The sequence below is a fragment of the Thamnophis sirtalis genome, unplaced genomic scaffold (assembly GCF_051295495.1).
Source record: "Thamnophis sirtalis isolate CommonGarterSnake01/CBP01778 unplaced genomic scaffold, rThaSir2_p1.2 scaffold_1, whole genome shotgun sequence".
NCBI classification, from domain to species: Eukaryota; Metazoa; Chordata; class Lepidosauria; order Squamata; family Natricidae; genus Thamnophis; species Thamnophis sirtalis.
This window is the reverse complement of record NW_028261381.1, coordinates 74,036,213-74,059,529: the sequence shown is the minus strand read 5'-3', so window position 1 is coordinate 74,059,529 and position 23,317 is coordinate 74,036,213. Positions and strand designations below refer to the sequence as shown.

The window sequence follows — 23,317 nt, the reverse complement described above, 5'->3', positions numbered from 1 at the left end:
ATGGCTAAAGCAGTCCTTGAACTCAGGATCTCTTGGTTTCTAGGTTAGCACCTTCACCACTATAACGGACTAGTTCTCTTATGTTCACAAACATCTTGCAACTTCACAGCTTCTTCACAGCTTCAGCAGTTCTCTGTTAATGAAACTGACAGTTCTTTGATTTTAACTACACCAATTGGTGTTCCTGAAAACTTGTATTCTAATCACCAATTGATATAGTTAAAATCAACGAGTTGTTCATCCCCTCAGCAGAGCCAGGAATTTAAATTTGGTCTGTGATTATCTTGAACCAAGATTGGTGCAGGAATTATATGAACTCCTTTGTCCTCCTCCAAGAGCAACATGCCTACATGCAGACATAATTTCTTTGAAAATTTGCTCATCTGGTTTCTTTTAAAAGCATATTTGGAACAGCCATTCCATGCCCTCCAGATGTGTAAATTTCAACTGCCAGGATTCTCAGCAATAGCCTGCCATGCTTGCTGGTAATTCTTGGAGTTGAAGTCAATGAATCTGGAGGAAAAGGGCCAAGTCAGGAAAAACTGGCCTAGAACCTGAACAGCTCAGTTAAATTGGGGAGAAAGCAATGCAGCAACTTTCCTCTCCAACAAAAGATCTTACCTTGGTTCAGTTTAGGAGGCAAATGTTCCAGGATGTGTTCTTCAGCCTCTGCCAGTTCAGCACTTTCTCCCAGCTGATCATCCTCATCCTTTTCTTTTTCAGGGTCCGTTTCCTCAGCACCAGTGCTAATGGCTAGCAGAGGGAGGGGAGGTCTTTGGAGGAGAGCTAGAGAAATAGGATAGGCGACAGAATTGTGAATTCATCAGGAAACATCATTAGACTGTTAGATTATCTTCCCTTCACCATATCACCTAGGAGAACATGGCAGTAGCAGATAGAAACAACCTTGTGCAAGAAAGCCATCTTGTTGACTATTATGTGCCATAAGCAGAGGACAAAAAGCACCCGGGCAAAAATAGGTTTAAAGTAGCTTTTAAAATGAATTCTGGCATTTCTGTATAAATATTCTGTGTTGTTTTATAAGCATCAAACTGCTAGTAAGTGTAGGTCCTTCTGTTAAAAAAATACAGATGGAGAAGATATTCCAATGTACAATTTACCCCTGTTTGGAAGCAAAATAGATGAAACTCAACAACTTAGACAATTGTCTTTATGTAAAAATCAAACCTGGATATTCAGCTGAATATCATTCAATTAGTGAATGATACACTACTACTACTCTTAAGAGGACAGAAATCTATATATAATATGACATGACATGACATAATAAGAAAACGTTGAAATTAATACAAGTAATTAGGCTGAGACTACATAATTACGGTTATTTAATCGCAGCACATAAGTAGCATGCTACCATGATTAAAAACAATTCAGTGAATAAAATGGTTGCATGAGAAATTTGCACCACTAGGTGATGCTATAGAGACAGACAATTTACTGCAGTTACAGAATTAGACCAGTGTTTCTCAACCTTGGCAACTTGAAGATGTCTGGACTTCAACTCCCAGAATTCCCCAGCCAGCATTCGCTGGCTGGGGAATTCTGGGACTTGAAGTCCGGACATCTTCAAGTTGCCAAGGTTGAAAAACACTGAATTAGACAACCGAAGAGTTCTACAGAATCACATGACTTTCAGCTACAGAAGATGCCCCTTCAATACCACATAGGCACCTCTGGAGGCAGATAGCTCCTCTGCCAGGAGAGTGCATTACGTGGCAGCTAAACAGAGAAAATGTTTTCTTGTTGGGTCTGAAATTGTTCCTCCATAAAGAAAATATGGAAAATATAGTGTCTCTCAGTATTGGCATATTACTAGGGTTCTGAAATTTATAGGTCAGCAAAATCCAGAGGATTACATTATGGCCTCTGGCCAGCCTATTATTTGAATTGAATATAAATTTGCTGTTATTCTTTTCATTGGTATAATTAATTTTGATCATTTTTTTTTGCATACCACCCCATTTCTTTAAGAATGGTTTAAAATATTTTTGAACAAGCCACACAACAAAAGGTGCTTAATACATCATCATACTATTCCACACCTTCCATTCCTTTCAAGGAAGTTTGTATGCAATTCGTTGACCAAGTAACATTTTCTATTGTATCTCTTATGTATAAATAAAAAAGTTGCAGATGCCTGCCATTCAAAAAGAAACTTTTCATTTAAAAATAAATCTCAATTTGTGCAAGAACATATAAAACATTGAGTCGTTTTTTTAAAATAATACAGAATAGAAAAAGAATTAAAGTTCAATTAAGCAATAAGCAATAATATCAGTTTTGGAAATTCATTTTGTAGTCATTTGACTGTTCTTCCTTCCTTTTGGCTTAGCGGGGAAGTTTTTATTTTTTAAATTGGAGCACTAACATATATAATCCATGCATGTATTCAAATAATGTTGCTCTTATTAAAAGGGACTGCAAGAGTTGCACAGTTTCTACCCAGCGAAAAGGGACTATACAGGGTGATATAGTCATGGCTGGAATGCAAGACAGGCTCTCCTTTTTAATACTCTGTTAGAAATAGAGAAAAGAACACCTGACACAAGATTCACTTTTGCTATAGAATGCAAAAACTATGAAGAACTTACCATTCTTCTTCAAAAAGTGAAGAGCGTCCTTGTAGCCCTGCTTGCACATTTCCTGGAGAACCTGGGAGAGATAAAAGCAGCATGTTACTTACAATTAGCTGTAAGACATCTAAACACTGCACTACCAGCATAGCCCAGAGACTTCAGCAGAGGGAAGAATCCATATCTCCAAATGTACTTCCCACTCATGTAGCCCCTGGCAGAAAGAGGTATCTCCAATGGAGACCTCTGCATCAGGCATGACAAGCAGACATGGCCAGCGATCACTGTAGACTGGCTTTGATCAGATAGAAACACAGTTAAATTAACACATCTCCGGTTGTATTGCCAAATAGAATAGAATAGAATAGAATTCTTTATTGGCCAAGTGTGATTGGACGCAGAAGGAATTTGTCTTTGGTCCATATGCTCTCAGTGTACATAAACAAAAATAAAATACATTCATCAAGAATCATAAGATATAACACAGTGGTAGGCCTAGGTTACTAATAAGCAATCAAATCATACTAGGAAACAAATAAAACAATATAAATGTTAAAGACGCAAGCAACATGGTTATAGTCGTAAGTGGGAAGAGATAGGTACTAGAAAGGTTAAGAATAATAATAATAATACAGTCTTTGACAGTGTTGTGGGAATTAGTTGTTTAGCAGAGTGATGGCATTCGGGGAAAAACTGTCCTTGTATCTTCTTGTTCTGGTGTGCAGTGCCTTATAGCATCATTTTGAAGGTAGACGTTAAGGAAGTTATAATTAAGGATGTATTAATTTTACATTAATTTACACTTAATTAATATTGATTATTAATTAATATTAATTAATGCATGACCAATTAATGTTAATTATTAATTAATGCATATGTAATTAATGTTACTTAAAATTAATTAAGATTAAGGAAGTTATATGAAGATAGAGATGCTATTAAATAGCATTAAATGAAATAGTATTTCATTTTACAAAGTGGTCTTAATCCAAATTTTCTGACAAGTTGGGATAAAGCAAGAGGCACGATTAACAGAATGGTCATGAAAAGAATGGCGTAGCCACAGGAAAGACAAGTAAACACCTCAGGTCTGATCCTGAAATGAGACTCTGTGTGAAAAGGGAGAATTGGTGAAAGTCTTCTTTCTCCATGGGGAAGAAAGAAACTCAATTAAAAGTTCTGCCAATTCTGCAAAAAATAATAATCTATTTTTCTGCCATTGGAATGAAACATCTGCCCTCTAGCTGCTGTGTTTCCAAACTATTGAAGGCATATTGTCCCATGAGTTTTCGGCACGAACCAGCTTAACAATCTACAAACAAGTTGCCTTTAGCATCTTCTAAAGCATGGGTGTCAAACTCACGGCGTCACATTGCCGTCAAGTGTCATATTGCAATGTTTCCCCCTGCCCTTTGTGGAGCTGGAAGGGGCATGGCCTGCACATGATGCATCCAGTCTGCAGGGAGCCAGTTTGACACCCCTGTTCTAAAAGGAAAAACTGAGCTCTGGAATTCGTTTCAGTTCTCTCTGCTAGCACTACAGGAAGAATCTATATTTTTTCTTGTATCAAAGTCATGTGTTGCGTCTGCTTTCTCAACATGTTAATTCTGTTTGTGATGTGTGTGCATTGGCAAATACAGGTGTTCCTTGCTGTTATAAAAATGCAGGCAAATTGTGCTGGGAAGTCATGAGAGGGATTGGCAGTAGATTATAGCTACTTCCTAAATCAGAAATTTCCTAAAGTACTACGAACTATGAAAAATAGAAAATCAACAACAACAGCAATATTGAATCAATCTGCCAAAGGACGAAGGCCTCTTTACTGAAGATTAACTATAATTTTCTTTGCTCTTCAAGCACAGTTTGGTACTTGTAAATACTAATAGTTTTTTAAAAAAACTTTCCAGTCTAGATTGGGAGTGACTGGCCTAAAGTCACCCAGTTGGATTCAATGCCAAAGTCAAGCTTAAAAGCTGAATTTCACTCTCTTAGTTCAGTACCTTAACTGATATATCATACTGGCTCTTAGTTTATTTAAATAAAAAATATATATGAAAATGTCTTATCATGGTGGGGAAGGCTCACCTGGGGCTCTGGAGGAAACAGGGCTTTTGAAAGGCGGTACAAATTGCGTAGATTAAACTGAATGCTGGTATTGGTGATTCTGAGTTCATGAATGTTTGTGGAACTATCCCGTGGACAAATATCACTCTCCCCAGAGAAAGGGGATACAGTGATGGTGTTCTTCAACTCATATTGAGGCAGGTTGTCAGAAATCCCTCCATCAACGTATCTCTGGGGAGAAAAGAAAATATGACGTTTAGCTTCTTTTTATCTCTTGTCTTTTTATAGTCCCCAGTCTGTTCTTCTTCAGATCACTAAATGCACATAGTCACACATGCAATGGTGTGTATAGTTATTTGGTTATATATAGTCCATTTTACTAGAGCATCAAGCGAAACAGTCTCTAGGAGGAGAGAAGGGTGAGCGAATGATAAAACATTAATTGCAATTTCGTGACATGAACATCTGCTCTTGCGCTGTAAGGTACGTCGCAAAAGGCCTATCTTGCATCATCACGATATAATACATAATTCATCATTTGGATCATTATGGTAAGGGATGAACAATTATGGAACTGAGAAATCAAGGGAATGGTTGTTGTTTTTACTCCCCAATAAATCACTACATATTTCTGCAAATTTAGTGGATGAGATCTTTGCTAATTCTGTTTTATCTAATAGGGTGTAGTATTGGGTAGATTCTGAGTTCTGTTCTCAAATGAATAAGATGAGGAAGAGGTGATGAAAGCATTTTTCTGAAATAAAGAGTAAGCCCCCACATTTCTAGCAACTTTATGTAACAACCGCAATAAGTAAATAAATCTCTCTTTTTTTGGCCTTTCACTTAAGTTCCAGAAAGTAACAAAAAGTTCATGTTGACCTCTTCTACAGGTTCCAGGCTGCAAAAAAGAAGTTAAACAAAGATTAGTCTACAGGCTTTTTCTATCTTGTGCACATGCTGCACACCTTTGTATTTTCCTTCCCATAAATCGAGAGACAGGATACTTTAATACTGTACATCAGCTTCAGAACCCTGTGTGCCCTTCTAATGGTCTCAGCCCTTTCCTCTATTGGGACAGTACAGACTGAAATTGGAAAAAAGGTATCCAAGCAGCCATGGTTTGATGTTGTCTGAATCTCACACTGTAGTTATTCTTATTTGTAGCTAAAAACAAATGTGGGCAAAATTAATCTCTCAGCTATGATGTGTTTCAACAGAAGCATAGCCTTCTAAGTTCCTCTTCCTGTTTCAACAGTGGATGATCAGACAGATAAGCAGCAGACATATCTGTGACTCAAAACCACTCATTTTTATCCCTGCATCTGAATGAATCTCACTGGGCTCTGACATAGCATAATTCTTTCAGCTCTGCACAAATTTAAATCTGTCTGGTTTGGGTGGGTGGTTATTGGCCAGTTCCCTATTCCATTGAATTTTAACAAAAGATTTGAATGCCATCGGGAGTTGCACGAATGTGTTACAGAATACAGTCACATACCATTCAGATAATTCATTTCTTATAGAAAAGCTGATGCCCAGAATATGACCACATGAAAAACAAATTAATGCCAATCTTGGAGTGAAATAATTTACATGGAAAAACTACCTCTGTTGTAATCATAATCCCAATATCCAAATGCAAGAAAAATCACCCTGTTTACTGTGTTGTGATTATTTACTGATGTTATAGCTTCAAAAGCAAGTCAGCTTCTCCATTATATACCTTCCTGAAGATCAGGAAGTGGTAACATTTATTGAATAATAGATATCCCATTTGGAATTCTAAAATGTCAGAATTAACACTATGGCTTAAATGTAAAGAGCCACCAATGGCCCTGGTCCCTTTAATTTCAAAAAATCCACAATGACCACTGGACTGCATTAACCAATGACGTCAAAATGTTTGCCAGGCAGAGATCAAGAGATTGTTTCTCCAGAGGGCCAAAATATAACGTGCTGTACTTAAGGGGCTTTGGAAGAAAAAGAACATGTCCAGAAGATACTCAGTAAGAACTTTCCCCCAGTGTTGAGTTAAAATATTATCCACCCATTCTCGAGTTGGTAGCAGCTTATACAAACCAATCTGTATCTTCCCTCTACTGCCTGTTCTGACCCACTGCTAAATAAATGGTTCTGTTCACATTTTTAATGTACTGGGTGTGATAGGCAAAGCAACTGGTTGATCTTCCAATTTCACTGGCCATCCTCTTCAATACACCACTAGCTTTGGGGAAGATCATCTGCCAATCATGGTGGTGCAGCAAAAAAGGGATGTGTTTTGGAAATAATGTTTTGTTGTCATATTTCAAGACTCCTTTTTATGCTTCTTCTGCTGCCCTTCATTCTATAGTAATTCAAGTTGAATTTTTTTTTTAATGGAACCACAAAAAGGTATGACTAAGCAGCATTTTTATTCAGAATCTGCCTCCTGTGCTTTTCCTTATTATCATCATCATCATTATTATTTTTACTGGTAGAGAATTGTACAGGGTGGATAGATGGAGGAGGTTTTCCATTATTCCACTGTTAGGCAGTTTAAGAGTTAGCAGCTTACTATGTTGCTAGCTAAGCGGGCTAATGCTACTGAGACCAAAGGGGAAAAGGTTTGCTTGCCTGAAATCTAGATAAGCCTATAAACACATCTCTGATCCCAATTAAGGACAAAACAATCTCTCCCTAACCTGAAATCCTTCTAGAAGTTAAAAAACCATGTTCGCTTTCGAAAACTTATCTGTCACTCCTACTCACAATGGTCAAGAGCCAAACTGAATCTCAAGTGTATCAAGTGATACAAATACTAAAAACAGAAGAAAGTTCAAAGTGGAGTGGAAGTCAACTGGCAAGGAGAAGGGGAAGCACAGCATGTTCTCCAGCAACCAGCATGTTCCTATAATGTTCCGCAAAGCCAGTTCCAGAAAACTCAGTAGTTTCCAAGTTTAATAGAATTTGTATCCCGCCCACTCCCATAGGGACTCTGGGAGGCTCACAACAGACAAGAAACATTTAAAATTTAAAAAAATAGAAATAAAAAATAAAAAATACAGTATTAAAATTTACATCACCCATTCCATCTAAGCGGAGCTAGATATCAATCAACAGCCCCAGGCCTGCCGGAACAGCCAGGTCTTGACAGCTTTACGGAAGGCCGGGAGTGTGGTAAGGGTCCGGATCTCTACAGGTAGATCGTTCCACAGGGCCGGCGCAGCAACAGAGAAGGCCCTCCCCCGGGGAGTCGCCAGCCGGCATTGTCCGGTTGACGGCATCCGGAGGAGGCCCAACCTGTGCGATCTTGTTGGTCATTGGGAGGTAAGTGGCAGGAGGCGGTCTCTCAGGTAGCCAGGTCCTAAACTATGTAGGGCTTTAAAAGTAACGACTAGCACCTTGAAGCGCATCCGGAGACCAATAGGAAGCCAGTGCAGCTCACGGAGGATAGGTGTAATATGGGTGTATCTAGATACACACCATATCGCTCGCGCGGCTGCATTCTGGACCAGCTGTAGTCTTCGAACATTCTTCAGGGGCAGCCCCATGTAGAGCGTGTTACAGTAATCCAGTCATTACTGTATGTTAGCTACTAGCTGGACAATTAAGTATGCAAAACTACACAAAACTTTTGCACCAAGACTTTTCCACTAACAATAAGATCAGTTTCTGCTTTTCTTCCTTCGTCCCCTTTCAAAAGCTCTACATTTATACTTTAATCAAAGAATAACAGCTGAATAGATATAAGAGGCAGCCAGTTACAATCCTGCATTATATTTCCCTTTTACTTCGTGTTTTTACACAACATCAGGAACAGAATCTAGCTAAATTGTGAAATTGTCTGCTGAGAGTTGGGTGATATTGGTGGGTGAATTAACTTCTCAAGCCCCTCCCATATTGGCAACATGCCAGTTATTAGAAGCTGCCCTTTTAGGTTGCTGGAGCATTTTGAATTATAGGTAGCCTTTGACATACAACAACAATTGGGCCCGGAATCTTGGTTTTTGAGCGAAGCAGTCATTTAGCAAGATGCCCATGCGACTACTTCATTCAATGATCACAATCCCACTTCTCCCAGTTGTTAAACAGGTGCAGCTGTTAAACAGACACAGCAAAACAGCATCTTGCCTCAGGAGAATAGGCAGCTGCTCTCCATGCACGGAAGGGAACTCTGCCCTGGGCTGGAGAAGCAAAGCTTGGATCTTCAGGAGCTTTGTTTCCGTAGCCTGGCAAAGGATTCCTCCCCACCCCACCCCTACGCCCAAGGAGAAATTTGTTGGCAGGCGGCAGCAGCAGCTTGCAATCTTTCCTGTTGGCTTACGCATTAAATTTCTGTGGAACCCAGCAGAGAAGACTCCAAATTATGATCACAGGGCGCTTGGCAAGCAGTAAGTACAAATGGATTGCCAAGCACCCAGATCACTATCGCATGATCATGAGGGGAAGCAGCATAGCCCCATCAGTCATGAATCAAGGACTTCCTGTATGAATCTGTCTTTGGTTCCCACTTAGACTATACCATTAACTAATCAGGACCCAGTGAGTTGTAGCTTCAAAGCAATTCAAACATGTTTAAAATAGTGTCTTTCTTAGAATTCCAATGCAAAAATATTCTAGTCTACCTTCATCTCTTCCCTCCTGCATTAACCCAAGGCTTCCTGCACTATTCACCCTTCCTTATAGTCATAGAAGCTAATTTGGAGATTTCAGAACAATCACGGTCTCTAGCCTATTTCATTGGGCTTTTATTGAGAAGAAATAAAAGATTGCTACATAAATTTTCTTAAGCTCCTGGAAAAAAGGCAGGATAGTAAGTTAGCTAAATAAAATGTAAAATTTCTATGTCTGTTTGTATGAATTAAAACAGAGTAACTAAGTGGCGGAACTATTTCACTTCTGCCTTAACTAGCCAGCTTTTCTCCCATGAAGGTCTTAATGTAAATATGTAGGCTTAAGCAATCAGATGTTTTGAAGCTTCAGTTGCCTATTTTTAACGTGGGAATAATAAAGCTGATCATCCTTGGAATGGCCACGGTTTGCTTAGTATCTGTGCTTTACAGACAGTGTTGACACTAGAGCACTGGTTATGCAACTAACAGTGAAAAAGCATGAGAATCCCAATACCCTCAAAGAATCTTCTCAAGCAGAAGGACTGGAAATGGAAATGGCTCGTTGCTGTCAAAGAAACAGCCCAGGTTTCTGACTTCCGATGAAAGATGGCCAAACGATAGCAAAAAGGGGGGAATTGCTAAAGGCAAGCTAAAATAAGAGAAGCTTTGAGTACCTTTTAAAAAAAACTTTGATGGAGAAACGTAAGGGTAGACAGTTGTTGTTTTACTATTTTTAAGTAATTTGTAGCTTGGTTTGTTTTGTTGTGGGTTGTTAAAAACTTTCCAATTTTTATAAACTCTGATTGACAGAAATTCTTAAGGGACACAAAAATTTTACGCTTTGACCATAATAAGAAATTAATAAGATGGAACTTGGATTTGAGCAAATGTGTGATTGAAAAATTCTTAAATAAAACTCTGTAGATCAATAATTATTAGATCAATTATTTCTAAGGATAGTAAAATACTCAAACTCTTTCAGAGATGTAATTACGTGAAAAAACTATCAAACCACTGAAATTACTGAGGCAATTTTCAGAAGTAACTGATAATACAAAGGACTGAATTGCAACTTTGGAATATAAATCTGACACCAATCTTTATTATTCCAGCATAATTGAAAGAAGTGTTTCAAGAAAATCTGCAACTTTCAAGAGGACAAGTTTGGAACTTTTTCTTCATGGATACTAACAAGTTTGAGAAAAAGAAAAATCTATAATTACTTGATAGATATTCCAAACAAGAAAAAGATTTTATTTTATGAAGATAAGCTGGAAGCAGTGGCTTAATTTTAATAAATTAGAGTAAGGATTGATTTTTACCAGTCTGATATATGTAATTGAAAGAAAGTTTTAATGTAAAGTGGGTTTGACAATATGTTTTTCCCTTTATTATAATGCTTAAGTAATTCCCAAAGCTTGTAAAATAATTGAAAGAGTATTAGAAAGAATTTCGGTCAAGTTAAAAAAAGATGTATTAGAATTTGTTGATTTTACAAATATTTTTAAAGAAAAATTTAAAGTTTTAAATGAATGTAAAAAAGGTGTTTTAAAGGAAAAAAGTCTTGCTAATATGATGATAATCTATAACGATTAATAAGAGCAGATAGAAATATTTTTTCCACAGCAAAGAGATGATTATTTTGTTTTTAATTGGAAACTGCTTCCAGATTTTGTACTTATGATGGGAAAATGAAATTTTGGTTTTGCTGATTAGATAGGTTTTTTGTTATAAAAATAGCTAGTATATATTATTGTATAAAAGTAAAAAGTTGATTTTGTAATGTTATTATTTTCTACTATTAAAAGAAGTTGAAAACCAACACCTTTTTTCTTTTTCCCTTTTTTACCCTACTCTCTTTTTCCATTTTCCTGTCCCCTAGTTCCCATTATTTTTATTTTCCTTTGAATTTTATATTCTGATAAACTAATTAAAAGTTTGAACTCCACCCCCACCCACCCCAAAAATAGCCCAGGTTTTTCTCCAAGTCTTAGCAGAATATATTTTATTTTCTGCTTTGGCACACCAAAAAATGCTTTTACCAAGTTTTAAAACAAACTCATGGCAATGCTGAAGACCATTATATGGACTGTGAAGGCTCGCTTTGAAACCTCAAAGTTCCAGGTTTGGTCATCGATATCCTAGTTCAGGCAGCTCTTCAACTTCAATAAAATGTTGTGACATTTCCTTTGTGGCAACACGTGTTTCCTCCAAAACTGTTCTTCAATACTTACTCAACAAAGAAAAGCAAACACTGAGAGCAACAAATTTTGGCTTCATTCTACTAAACCTAAATTAAGTTTTGCTAAATATACGTTATGTCTATAAACATTATGGCCCAGAAACATAAACGTGACACTACAAATAAAACTATTCCCCTAAACTCCGCTGAAAATGTTACCTAGCCTGGTTAACGAAACATTCGGAAACCAACCCACAAGTCGGAAAACGAACCTTCACCCTCATCCTACACCCGAGTTACTGGTATTCACCACTGTTGCAATACTATTTTTCTTTTCTTCTTTTCCCCTTTTTGGGGGAAAAAATGTCCTGTTTTCTCCCCTTTTAATTTTTTTCCCTTCCAAACATCAGAGCTCTAGTTGCTTGATCTCAGCAAACAAGAAAAATAATTCAGTCTTTTGAAAATAGTTTGATTACAACTGTACATTGTTCTGATTATTTTGCCAGAATTATGGAGCATATCACGTCATCTTTCCTAGTCTCCAGGTTTCCTCTTTGCCTCTTGATGAAACATGAAAATCAGGAATAGGCTCTTGTCGTACAATACGAAACAGCTGAAAGTTAAAACACTCTCGTGCTTACTTACCACTCCTTGAAGGGTTGGAGGGATCAGGCCACAGTATACTGGGATGAAAGTGCTACAGACACATGCCTGGGGGAGAGATGGGAAAACACCATGTTAAAAAAATGAACTGACTAGAGAAGCCTGCAGTATTTGCAGAAGATAAATCCAGGCAGAGCATGAAGAAAGGAGAACTTCCATGACAGGAGTAGGTCATATCAGCTCTATTGGTTCCTGGGAGATAGGCATTGATGGCTTCATGTTGAAAGCTCCTAGAAAGCCCCAGAGTTACAACTTGCCTGGACAAGCTCTTCTTTGGAGTTGAACTCTGATAATATGACGTTTTCTCCATCTGAAACCCGGGTTAATGAAATGCCCAAACGTCCGGTGGCCAACTCATGTGCATTGGCTAATAAGGTTTTATATAAGCAGGCACGGATGATTTTCACCAGGTTGAAGGACGGGTGTAAAGGGCCAAGAAACCTCTTCCGGGCCTCTTTGGAGACATGGATGATATTTGCTCCAGCATCACCTAGAATGAAGAAAACAATATATATTTTAAATGATTAGGGATAAGAGTATAATAGATAAAGTTTTAATTCAAAATTAGCTTATGCTCATTTTCATCAAATTATTGGATTAGTATCCCACTTTTTCCTACCATTTCAAGGTAACTTACATGGGGAGATTTCCTTCATTTTAACAATGATTCTGCAGTGAAGATTGGACTAAGAGATGGTGACCACCAAAGTCTCCCAGTAAATTTCCAGGCTTGAGAGTGAATTTGATGTGGAACTCCCAACTCCTAACCCAACTCCTTAACTATTAAATGACACTTGTTTTAAGTCCACTGACCCATGGAATTAATGTATAAAATGAGATTTGAAAATCACATAGTGCCAAAATAAATTATGGCTTAGTATGCTGTGTGAAGCAGGCCATGGATTGTTAACATCCATTTTCAAAAATACCATTTGCTAAATTTATTTTATTGCAATTGAAGAGTTCCCGATTCCTGAAAAATTGTACATCATAAACATTTAAAGAGGTATCTAGGCAGTGCTGAACAACATCCCAAAAGTTATATATTTAATACAACACACATGCATCCAGACTACTTATGTTTTTCATATTTTAATCTCTTGATTTAAAAATTAGATATCTTAATCTAGGTGGGCATTTATAGTCCTTACTAAAAAAAAATCAAACTAAGTAATGCTGAAATTTTCAAAGGCATACAAAAGCATTCTTTATGTTGATTGAACCATTTCTAAAGCTAAAGTTATGCCCTAAGGCTTCCTCGCCATAAAATATGGCCCAAATATTGATAGAATATTAAAATGATAAATATAGCATTTATAACTTTCTAAGGATTGTTTATTTAATCTATAAAATACTTAACAGGAATCCGATTACAATATAATTCTGTTATCCAAAATAGATACCTATCCTAATTCACGGTAGATTCCATTCTGCTCATAGTTTTTGGCACCAAGAGTATAAAGAGTTTTGTTTATAGTTCTACATTATACACAAGAAAAACTATCTAGCACATGTTAATTGGACACGATATATATTAAACAGCTAAATAAACTGCTCTGGGGAAAACAGCAAGAAATATGGTTTCCCTAAAAGTATACATAACTTGTCAGGTTTTCTATCTTGAGCTCAGGAGTACATCACAGATTTGATACCATTGAACAAATCTAACCCAGTGATTGTCAACTTGTAATTAGGGCATCTTTTGGAAACTCCACATTGACAATGTGTTAACTATTAAACACAGCACTGTTTTCAGGACAACGTTGTTGCCCAAAGTTCTCTTTATCAGCCATCTCTGAGCTGGGAAAATTATCTCATTGCTAGTTGACCTTTTCCCCCAAGACCAAAGTTGTTTACCTTACACTGTGTTTCCTGCTCATCATAAATATACTCAAGGTTAAACAGAGCTCAACTGACTGTGTTATAATAAGTTATGCTATTTTTTCCTTTATTTTCCTTTATTGGCAGCCAACTTTCCCAAGGGACATTCCTTTCAATCAAATACCATCCCTAATAGTCAGCAATAGTCACCTGATTGAAAGACACATGCCTTTCAATCAAATGCCATCCCTAATAGTCAGCAACAGTCACTTTATACATTTTTATTTGGGGTTTTGTGCTTTCAAGTTAGATTTCACTTCTGATAACCATCTGGGCAAGTTCACGTGCAGTGATGTTTTGAATTTTCGATATTTCTGCATACATATTACCTAAAATGTGATTTGTTCTCCACACAAGTCTAGATACAGAGTTAATCCAATTAAACAAATTAAGTCAAGAAAATGGTCCAAAGTTATATATTTGTGTATGTGAAAAGTACATGGATCTCTAAGATTATCAGTTTATTTGAAGGGGAAATTAAAGTCAACTGTTTCAGTCAATGGGAGTGGAAGATTGAGTGAGCAAAACCCTGTTTACCCACAAGCAATAGGAACCATGTCCCTTTCTTAAATCACACTGGTGATGTGGAATCAGCAAGGGCATTCAACAAGTGTTATCTTTCCAAAGGAAAAAAAGCTGCACATGTATACAGAGCGTGCACACTCACATTTGCGAACCAGTAGTGAAGGTAAGTTGATTTCACCCCTAGTGTAGGGGTCACCATATGGTTTTCATGGTAAGAACTAACACCTCAGTTCATCCCAGGAAGAACCAAGGTACTTCTCAGAACACACAACTCTTGCCTTTTAAACTTCAGGTTCTAGTTTAGCTATATAAATTCTGATGATCATTTCCAATTCTAAATATGGGCCATCAATTCCATTGGTGGTTTTACTCTGTTTCTCGCTGGTTCCAGCAAATTTCAAATGAACTTGAAATTAGGAGAAGGAAAGTTTCCATGTGTATTCAAAAATGAATCCACCATTTAACCCCACACGATAATGAAATTGCAGCATCCTTTTTCAACAACAAAACCTGTTTCTTTGTTTTCTGAAATGGAAACTAGCAGCAATTATTTTCATGAATCTCCGCAAAAGAGATTAAAATTAAATGAAATCAATTAAATTGTTTGTTAAGAAAAAAAAATTAAAAGAGAATGTTTAAACTAGGATAGTTGTTGAACATAATCACAGCTTTTTCTTATCAAGGGCTTTAGAAGTACATTTATAGAAATCAGAGAGCAATTGCTTCATTCTTGGCCTCCCCTTTAAACTGGAGTAGGTCAGAGGCCTAATGATAGAAAAACAAGGAGACACCCATTTTTTCTCATTTCCCCTTGGGTTATTTAGCTAAAAAATCTTGCTAAATTGTGTGTCCACAGAACTTTCTTCTAACTGCCTTCTGGGTCTTCCATGTGGTTTCTCACAAACTTTAGATGTTCTTTATGGGAACAGTGACTTTTCCTTTGTCATCCTGTCATGCACACCATTGTTGTTCAGCATTTTCCTGATGGTAATCCTGTGAAAACTGACATTTGTCAATGCAAGAGAGGTCTCTAGTTCCTTGGATAATAACCTGGATTCTTTGAAACTTTACACACCTTGCTCTTGGTATAATTTCTTCTGGGGAGGATAACATTGGTGTTGAACTCTATTTGTACACAATTTGCCTGATCAAAAAACTGGTGGAGTCCAAACACTCTGGCTATACTTTTGTAACCTGGTGAGCATCTTTCAGAAATGTTTGAGCTTCCATGAGCTTCTACATGCCCATGTGGTGAAGGATAGTCTTTGATAATGAATAGTTAGAATTCTATTCTAATATGACAGGACCTCCCACACTCACACCTGATTATCATCCCAAAGAAGTACTCAATTTCCCCCTTCAAATAAACTGATAATCCTAGAGCTTCACACATTTTGCCCTACATTAATTGGTAATTTTGGATAATTTCCCTCAATAAATGAACAAGTATAATGTTTTTGACTCATATGTTTAATTGGGTTCTCTTTATCTAGATTTAGCACAAGAGGAGAACACATCATATTTTTAGGCCATGCTTATGCAGAGATACTGAAGGTTCAAAATGGTTCACACATTTCTAAGCACCACTGTGTGTCCGGGATACCAAGGGTCAACCGACTTCTTCATTTTCAGTCCATCAAATCATATTGATTATGATGCATGCATAAAGGTATTTACTGAGAGCTGGGTGAATATACATGAAGATAACTAAATAAATACAGGATTATTTGGATAAAGCTGTATGCAACATCTAGGTGCACCTGAATGACATGTACCATAGTTAAACAGTCCAACCCATATACGGTAGTCAAGTTACACTTTTAATAATTGGATTGCTGGGATGTAACAGAAACCTATCATCAAATTAAGATAAGTCAGAAAAGAACATGAACTGCTTCTCTTCACTGAATATGTTGCAGGAGGCATGGCTTGGCAAAACAATAAAAGATGCTTCAGTTATTGAAAGTACATCATCTTGTAACCTTGGCTAGTGCCAAAATAGCCTTAGAAATTGGACAGATATAGATTGAACTTCACAATTCCTAGAGGAGAGCCCAATTTTGATGTCCTGCCAAAAGGGGATTGGTTTTATTTAGATAGATCCAAAGAGAACAAGAGAGCTGAACTCAACATGCCTAGTAACCTTGGAAAATGTCATCTATGTACATACACACACAAACTTTGGCAGAAAAGTTCATCAGCTCAGCAAGCTGAGATATGAGAATGCCAGAGAGGATTATTAATGAAAGTTAAAGAGGTCAAAAAAATGGTGGAACAGGAGGAACCTAGTATTAAAAAAAATCTTGATAAGTATCCCTAATATTTTAATTAGTTTACATTTTCAAGTAGACCACTTTAAAAACATACAGTTTTGTATTTATCTAATCACTCTTCTTCCAATGTTATGGGGCATCATTTCCATTTTTGTTGGTTTATTTGTCTGTTTGTTCCAACCACAGGAGAGATAACATTGGTTCTCACAGATTCTTTTCTCATCTTTCAAACTCCCTGTCCTACTCAGATGGTCTAATCTAAAATCTTTTTATTTATATTACACTTTGTTTTTTATAAACAACTCAAGGTACTAAACATATTTACTACTACTTCTTTCTCCTAATTGCCTCATAGCAAAAACCCTTTGGAGTGAGTGTGGCTGAGAGAGATGTGACTGGCCCAAGGCCACCCAGCTGGTTTTCATGGCTAAGGTGGGACTAGAACACCCAGTCTCCCAGTTTCTAGTGGTTTTAACCATTCTAGACCAAACTTGCTCAACTTGTTACAATTTCCTGAGACTTAAATCAGAAGAAAGATGTTCAACCTAAAGCATCCAGAAGCTCCTTTGTCAGGAAAGGTTAATTTGATCTGAAACAATATTTTGGCAATATTTGGAAAACAAAAGAATTAAAATATCATCATACGCATATTAAATGTATCTGGGTAGCCACTGACAATATGCATTTTGGAATCTATAACTCTTCTTGGAAATGCTCCACTGCAGAATAAAGGGTGCTACTTCAAGCCAAGGACATTCCAGCTTCGCTTGGAATTCCAAGATGTCTTTCACAGAGGATATTTAATCATATGAAGCTTTAATCAGTCCAACAGGAACATAACATAGTATTTTGTTTGTGCAAGTTTGTACAAGTTGGAAGAATAGTTTCCAACTCCATCTCCTTGAGTACAGGTTCCCCACAGGGCTGTGTCTAAGTCCGCTACTGTTCATCTTGATGACCCACATTCGTAGCCAAATCTGCTACGAATCATATTGTGAAGTATGCGGTTGATACAGCAGTGGTGAGTCTTATCCAGGACAACAACAAAGATACTTATAGGGAAGAGGGGAAGGCTCTGGTAGACTGATGCCATAAAAGTTTCTAAATGTTTTTAAATGTTAATAAAACAAAGGAGATAATTGTAGATTTTAGAAAAAGCTGGCATAGTCATACTCCAGTATGACTCAGTATCAAGGATGAAGCTCAGAAGTGGTTTCCTACCGATTCGGCTGAACCGATAGTGGTATGCTGGCCTGGGTCTCAGAACTGGTAGTGACCACTGGCTGGCCAGGCCCCTGAACCAGTCCGCCCGCTCAGATGCTTGCCCTGCCTTCACCACGTGCATCCACTGCCTCTTCCTGCCTACACATAGGTAAGCATTGCGGAGGGGACTGGGGCAGCCCAGCAAGCTTCGCATGCTGGAGAGGGTAGCAGCGGAAGAAGAGGGCAGCAGCAGGAGAAAGCCATGGTAGTGGCGGCAGCGGCGGGCAGTGCCCCCGTCCAGGCCACAGTAGCAGCAGTGGCAGCAGCAGAAGTGGGGCATCCCAGAACTCCCGGGGAGGTTTCCTGCATGAGCAGCAGCCCCAAAAGCTGGCAGGGTCCCCAGCGCCGCAGAGCAGAGTTGGCACCACCTCTCCCAAAGGCTGCTTGCCCTTCAGGCACCCACACCGGCTGCCTCTAATCTGCTCACAAGTAAACATGCTCATAAGTAAACTGAAGATTAGAGGCAGCCGGGAGATCCTGGCTGGCTTACTTGCTCAGCTGCTCGCCCCCCCCCCCCCCGGAGCTAGCAGGCAGCGAATGAAACCACTGCCTCCTTCCTCCGCGCATTGTGGAGGCCAAGCAGCAATGGGAAGAGCACTGACTTCAGCAGGAAGGGCTGCCAGCGATGCCCTCAGGTGAAGATGTGAGTGGGGAGGCTTGATCCCACTTAGGAGCCTCAGTTTACTCTTGAGTACCATTGGCCTTTCTCCCTGCCTCTCCCGGCCAATGTTGCTCACGAGTAAACTGCAGCTAGGATCTCCCCACTCCCAGCCTTCACTGGCATCTCCGTGCTGTTTTCGGGCACCCAGCTTGCCGGGATGCCCCCATCCTTGCAGAGGCGTAGAGGCATCAGAACTAGACTGTATTGTTTCTCTGTGTCATATAATATAAGTGGGTATATGAATAATTTTGTTTGTATGTATGTATGTATGTATGTATGTATGTATGTATGTATGTATTTATACTTTTGTCATGTTTATATAGTGTATATTGGAGGTGGTGAGCCTTTGAGAACTGTATGCAATGAAATTTCATTTTAATGTATATTGTACATCTAAAGTGACAATAAAGTTATTCTAAGTCTTCTAAGTCTGTCTTCTATTGGTTAGAAAACACACAAACAACAGCAACCCCCCCCAAATAAAACCCCAAACATTATCCCCCGAGATTGCCACATATAATTATTTATACGGTATATGAAAATCCTGTAAGACTGGCTATACTCATAAAAGGTGCGTAATTTACATTTCATATTTGCTACATATCTCCAAATTCTCAAAAAAAGTCTTCTGCTTTACATCATGCATTCATATAGAACCTGTGGCTATATTTAAACCCAGAATACCCTTCAAAATATAAACAAAGAACTGAATATGAGAGTCATTTTTTAATATACTAAAAAAAATGCAGAATTCATTAGTTGAGCTAGGCACTTTTCAAAAAAAAAAAAGATTCAAAAGTGCTTCAAATGACAGGAGAGCACATGCTGAAAACTTGAAACACTTGAATTTTTCCAGATTGCCACATGAGCTTGAAAAAGAGGTTGCAGCGGCTTTAAGGCTCAAATTAATTTTAACAAATTCATTCATTAAAGCAGTTGTAATTTTTTTCAACCCCTTGTGGAGGAAGTCTTCTTTAAAACAGGAGGGAGCTGCCATGCTTGTGCCAGGTTCAAACCATTTCCAAGGTGTATAGAACCCTTCCAGTGGTGGGATTCAAATTTTTTTTACTACCAGTTCTGTTGGTGTGGCTTGGTAGGCATGGCTTGGTGGGTGTGGCGGTTGAAGAATACTGCAAAATCTCTATTTCCACCCCACTCCAGGAAAGGATACTGTAAAATCTGCATTCCCTCCTCACCCCACTAACCTGCTTTCCATCTCCGTTCTTCTGTGCAGGGCAACAGAAGCAGACCCAGTCAATCAGTTGGGACTCAGGAGGCAGCGAATAGATGGGGGTGGAGCCAGCCAGAGGTGGTATTTGCCAGTTCTCCAAACTACTCAAAATTTCCACTACCGGCTCACCAGAACCGGTCAGAACCAGCTGAATACCACCTCTGAACCCTCACCAGTTGCATTGTTTAATGGCCTGAAAATTTGTCACATAGAAGGCAGTAAATCACCCCAGATGATGATGGTATTTTAAAATGAGTTCTTCCACCCTTTGCAGCTTGATGATTTTTGCCTTTAATGTTATCTCTTTTGGGACCAGAAAATGAAAACAGGCAGTAATTACACTGGTGATGCATTCAGGGAAGGAAATGCTGAACGGAAAATAAGTCCTATTTTTTTGTCTTTTAAAAAATACAGCTTTGAGATAATCAGATCCTGACATTACTGAACAATAATGTTTTGCAGAGCTACAAGGGCATTATATAAGTTTTAAAAATGGACAGTCCAGGGAACAAACACGTGGTTGGCTTAGAAAAGCCTCGTGCTGCAGCGAATGTCTGGTCTAATATTAGCCTAAGCCATGCACATGATTCCAGCCAAATTCTCAACTGATTGTCTGATTGCCCGATGTGATGTTGCATACTAGGGATGTAATGCAAGGAGAAGCCATTCTATAAATTACCATATTTCTCACCACAAAAGTTTGATGCCACTTTTCATAATTCATCATGCTTCACAAAACCTGGAGCATCGAACAGTCCAGGAACCATTCGCAAACAATGTGAATTTTGCAAATTCCTGACCTGTTCTTTTTCTAAAATATCATCTGACCTTCCCAAGTTGGTTGTGTCATCTTACTCCAACAAGATGTGGCAAGGCTATCCTAAGTTACTTGATGACCCTTCTCTGCACTATTTGGCAATCTGTTTAACATTATATCCTTCCTCTTTTCACATACCTCACATTTGTTCTCATTATCTCTTTCATAACCCAGTCTTTGTTTTCACTGAACTGTTCCCTCTGCTTCTGCAATAGCAAAAGGCAGCAACAGAAAAAATAAGAACGCCAGTGACGTACACAACATCCACCAAAGCACAGCTTGGAAATAATATCTGCAGGATGTACCCCAAAGGCAAAGAGATTGGCTTCTCTCAGAAGTGAGGGGAAGGTTTCATTTAAAACCCTTTCCTAACCCAGCAACTCCACTGCTCCCATGCAAGTCCTATTTGCTAATCTGAAATTATAAATTTAGCAGAGAAGATACTGTTCTTGAAAAGGGAAACAAAAGTCCACTGAAATGATTAAAACCTGGAAGAGGTAAATGATCACAATTTGTTTTAAAGGATCATCAGCCAATGAGAATTTGAGAGTAGGAAGTGGGATGAAGCAAGATATTACACACAGGCATAGAAAGGTACTACCAGGAGTATGACACAACCACTCAGTGTGTGAGTTGACCACTCAGTGTGTGATTTGACACACATTCTTAACATTGTGTGATTTCTTCCCATAGTGCACCATTAAAATGTTCCCAAGTAATTGGCTGCAGCAGATGTTTGCCCTGTAAGCAAGAAATATATAATTGCTGCTAGTTTTTGTACCCAGGAATGTTTTGACCAGCATCTAGAATTATTAATGTGGTAATGAAAACTACCATTAACCATTTATTTTGTCATTTAAAATGCGTCTGCTGCCTCTCTCACAATGACACATCATGGTGTACAATCAAGAAAAGAAGAAACTCAAATCGAAGCAATAAAAGTACAAAAACAAGCACTGTACAAAATCAAAATGAAAATAAGTACCATACAAGAGAGCCTGATGATAACAATGCATTCTTATCATCTATAATTCCCACCAATGCACTGGAGAAGAGCTTAGTCTTTATGGCTCTATGGCCAACAAGGATGGAACCATCCAACCCTGGATGAGGAGACCGCATTTCCTACTGAAAAATGGGAACCAAAGACAAAGTTGTGCAAAGGCCCTCCTGACCACAGCTGCCACTTGCTCTGAGCCAAGAAGGATTTCCAAATTTTTGAGAAGGGGGCAGATTACCACTGCTTTCAGAGCCTGTAAACCCCCCCCACTCCCCCATCCCCATCTTGCAAAGACACCTTTTACCACCACACAGATCCAGCTACATGTTGCTTGCCTGGATGCCTTGGACCAGCCTGGAGGGGCATGAAACTAAAACACGGATGGACAAGCTGACAGATCCAAGGACAGATCCCTGTCCACTCCCTTGGGTTCAAACTCTTCCCCGGTAACTATTATGCTAGATATGCCTAATTAACATCCAACTCAGAATGAATCTAAATGACTTTGTCCAGGAAGTGCCAAAAATAATCCTCACAGAGATCTTGCTCTTTCAGTTTCTCCTTATCCAGAAGAGATGGTCACTTTAAATAAGGTCACTGAATGACAATTTGCAGACCCAATAACAGCAGAGAGCTGTTGGCTGCTCTTATGCCAAAGAGCTCTTCAGGATGCACAGAGACAGCACACCCACACGCCTCCAATTCAATCTAAGGCGCTTATTGGCTGCCCATTCCAGCTATTGGCTAAGGTCTCAGTAGAATCCGAGCATACCAGAAGAATAACCACAAACTCCTTCTAATATCCAAAATACACCTGCCGCAGACTAATCCAGCAGGTCTTCCTTCCTGCAGGACAGGGTAGACAACTCCAGGATTAACAGTGAGTAATCTGTCTATAACAAGGGTGTAATAGCAATATCCCCCAACTACAGATCACATTGCCACTGCCCCAAGACAAAAATCAAAACTGGTATGTTAGCCCTTGTGTTTGTGAGGTATTTGATTACCTAGGGCGGGTCCATATTTCCATGGGGGCCACAAACAATTGGACTATTTCCAATTCTATGCCCTAGGAAAGAAAAATTAAGTTTCCAAAGATCACAAGCTTAGCGAATTCTATTGCCAATCTAGCTATGGCATCCAGCATCTTAGCTAGAAAAGCAGCTCTGCAACAGGCAGGTTGGTACAGTAATATCAATCCCATCTGATCCCTTAGAAACAACTTCAAAAAGTGTCGTGGCCCACCAGCGTTGGACAGTGAGGAGATTGGGGAGGAACATGAGCCAGTCCTGGCATCTGTAGGAGGCTCTGATGGGGGCTCTGTGTCAGAGCCAGAGAGGGGGCCAGAGCCATATGACAGTTATCAGCTGCCTTCAGAGTCAGACATCAGTGAGGCAGACGAACAGCTGGAGCCTGTTCCTAGTGTGCGCATGCACAGAGTTGCCAGACGAAAAGAACAGGGGTCAACGTGGGAGTAAGGCCACAGGTGGACTATGAATGGTCCCTCCCAGAAGAAATAAAACAGGAGTAAAAGGGGAGTGGAGTTTACAGGATACAATTAGTTCGATTAA

At 38.8% G+C, this 23,317-nt stretch overlaps 1 protein-coding gene across 1 annotated transcript in view; it reads right to left on the bottom strand.

Annotated features, from left to right (window-relative positions):
- PNPLA2 (patatin like domain 2, triacylglycerol lipase) overlaps positions 1-23,317 on the bottom strand; it is a 51,805-nt gene that overhangs the window by 12,156 nt on the left and 16,332 nt on the right. The window contains exons 2-6 of the mRNA XM_014057687.2: positions 12,353-12,585; positions 12,078-12,143; positions 4,680-4,889; positions 2,613-2,673; positions 622-786 (exon numbers count right to left, since the gene is read on the bottom strand). Of these exons, the coding sequence (XP_013913162.2) occupies positions 622-786; positions 2,613-2,673; positions 4,680-4,889; positions 12,078-12,143; positions 12,353-12,585 (735 nt within the window). The remainder of the gene's footprint in view (positions 1-621; positions 787-2,612; positions 2,674-4,679; positions 4,890-12,077; positions 12,144-12,352; positions 12,586-23,317) is intronic.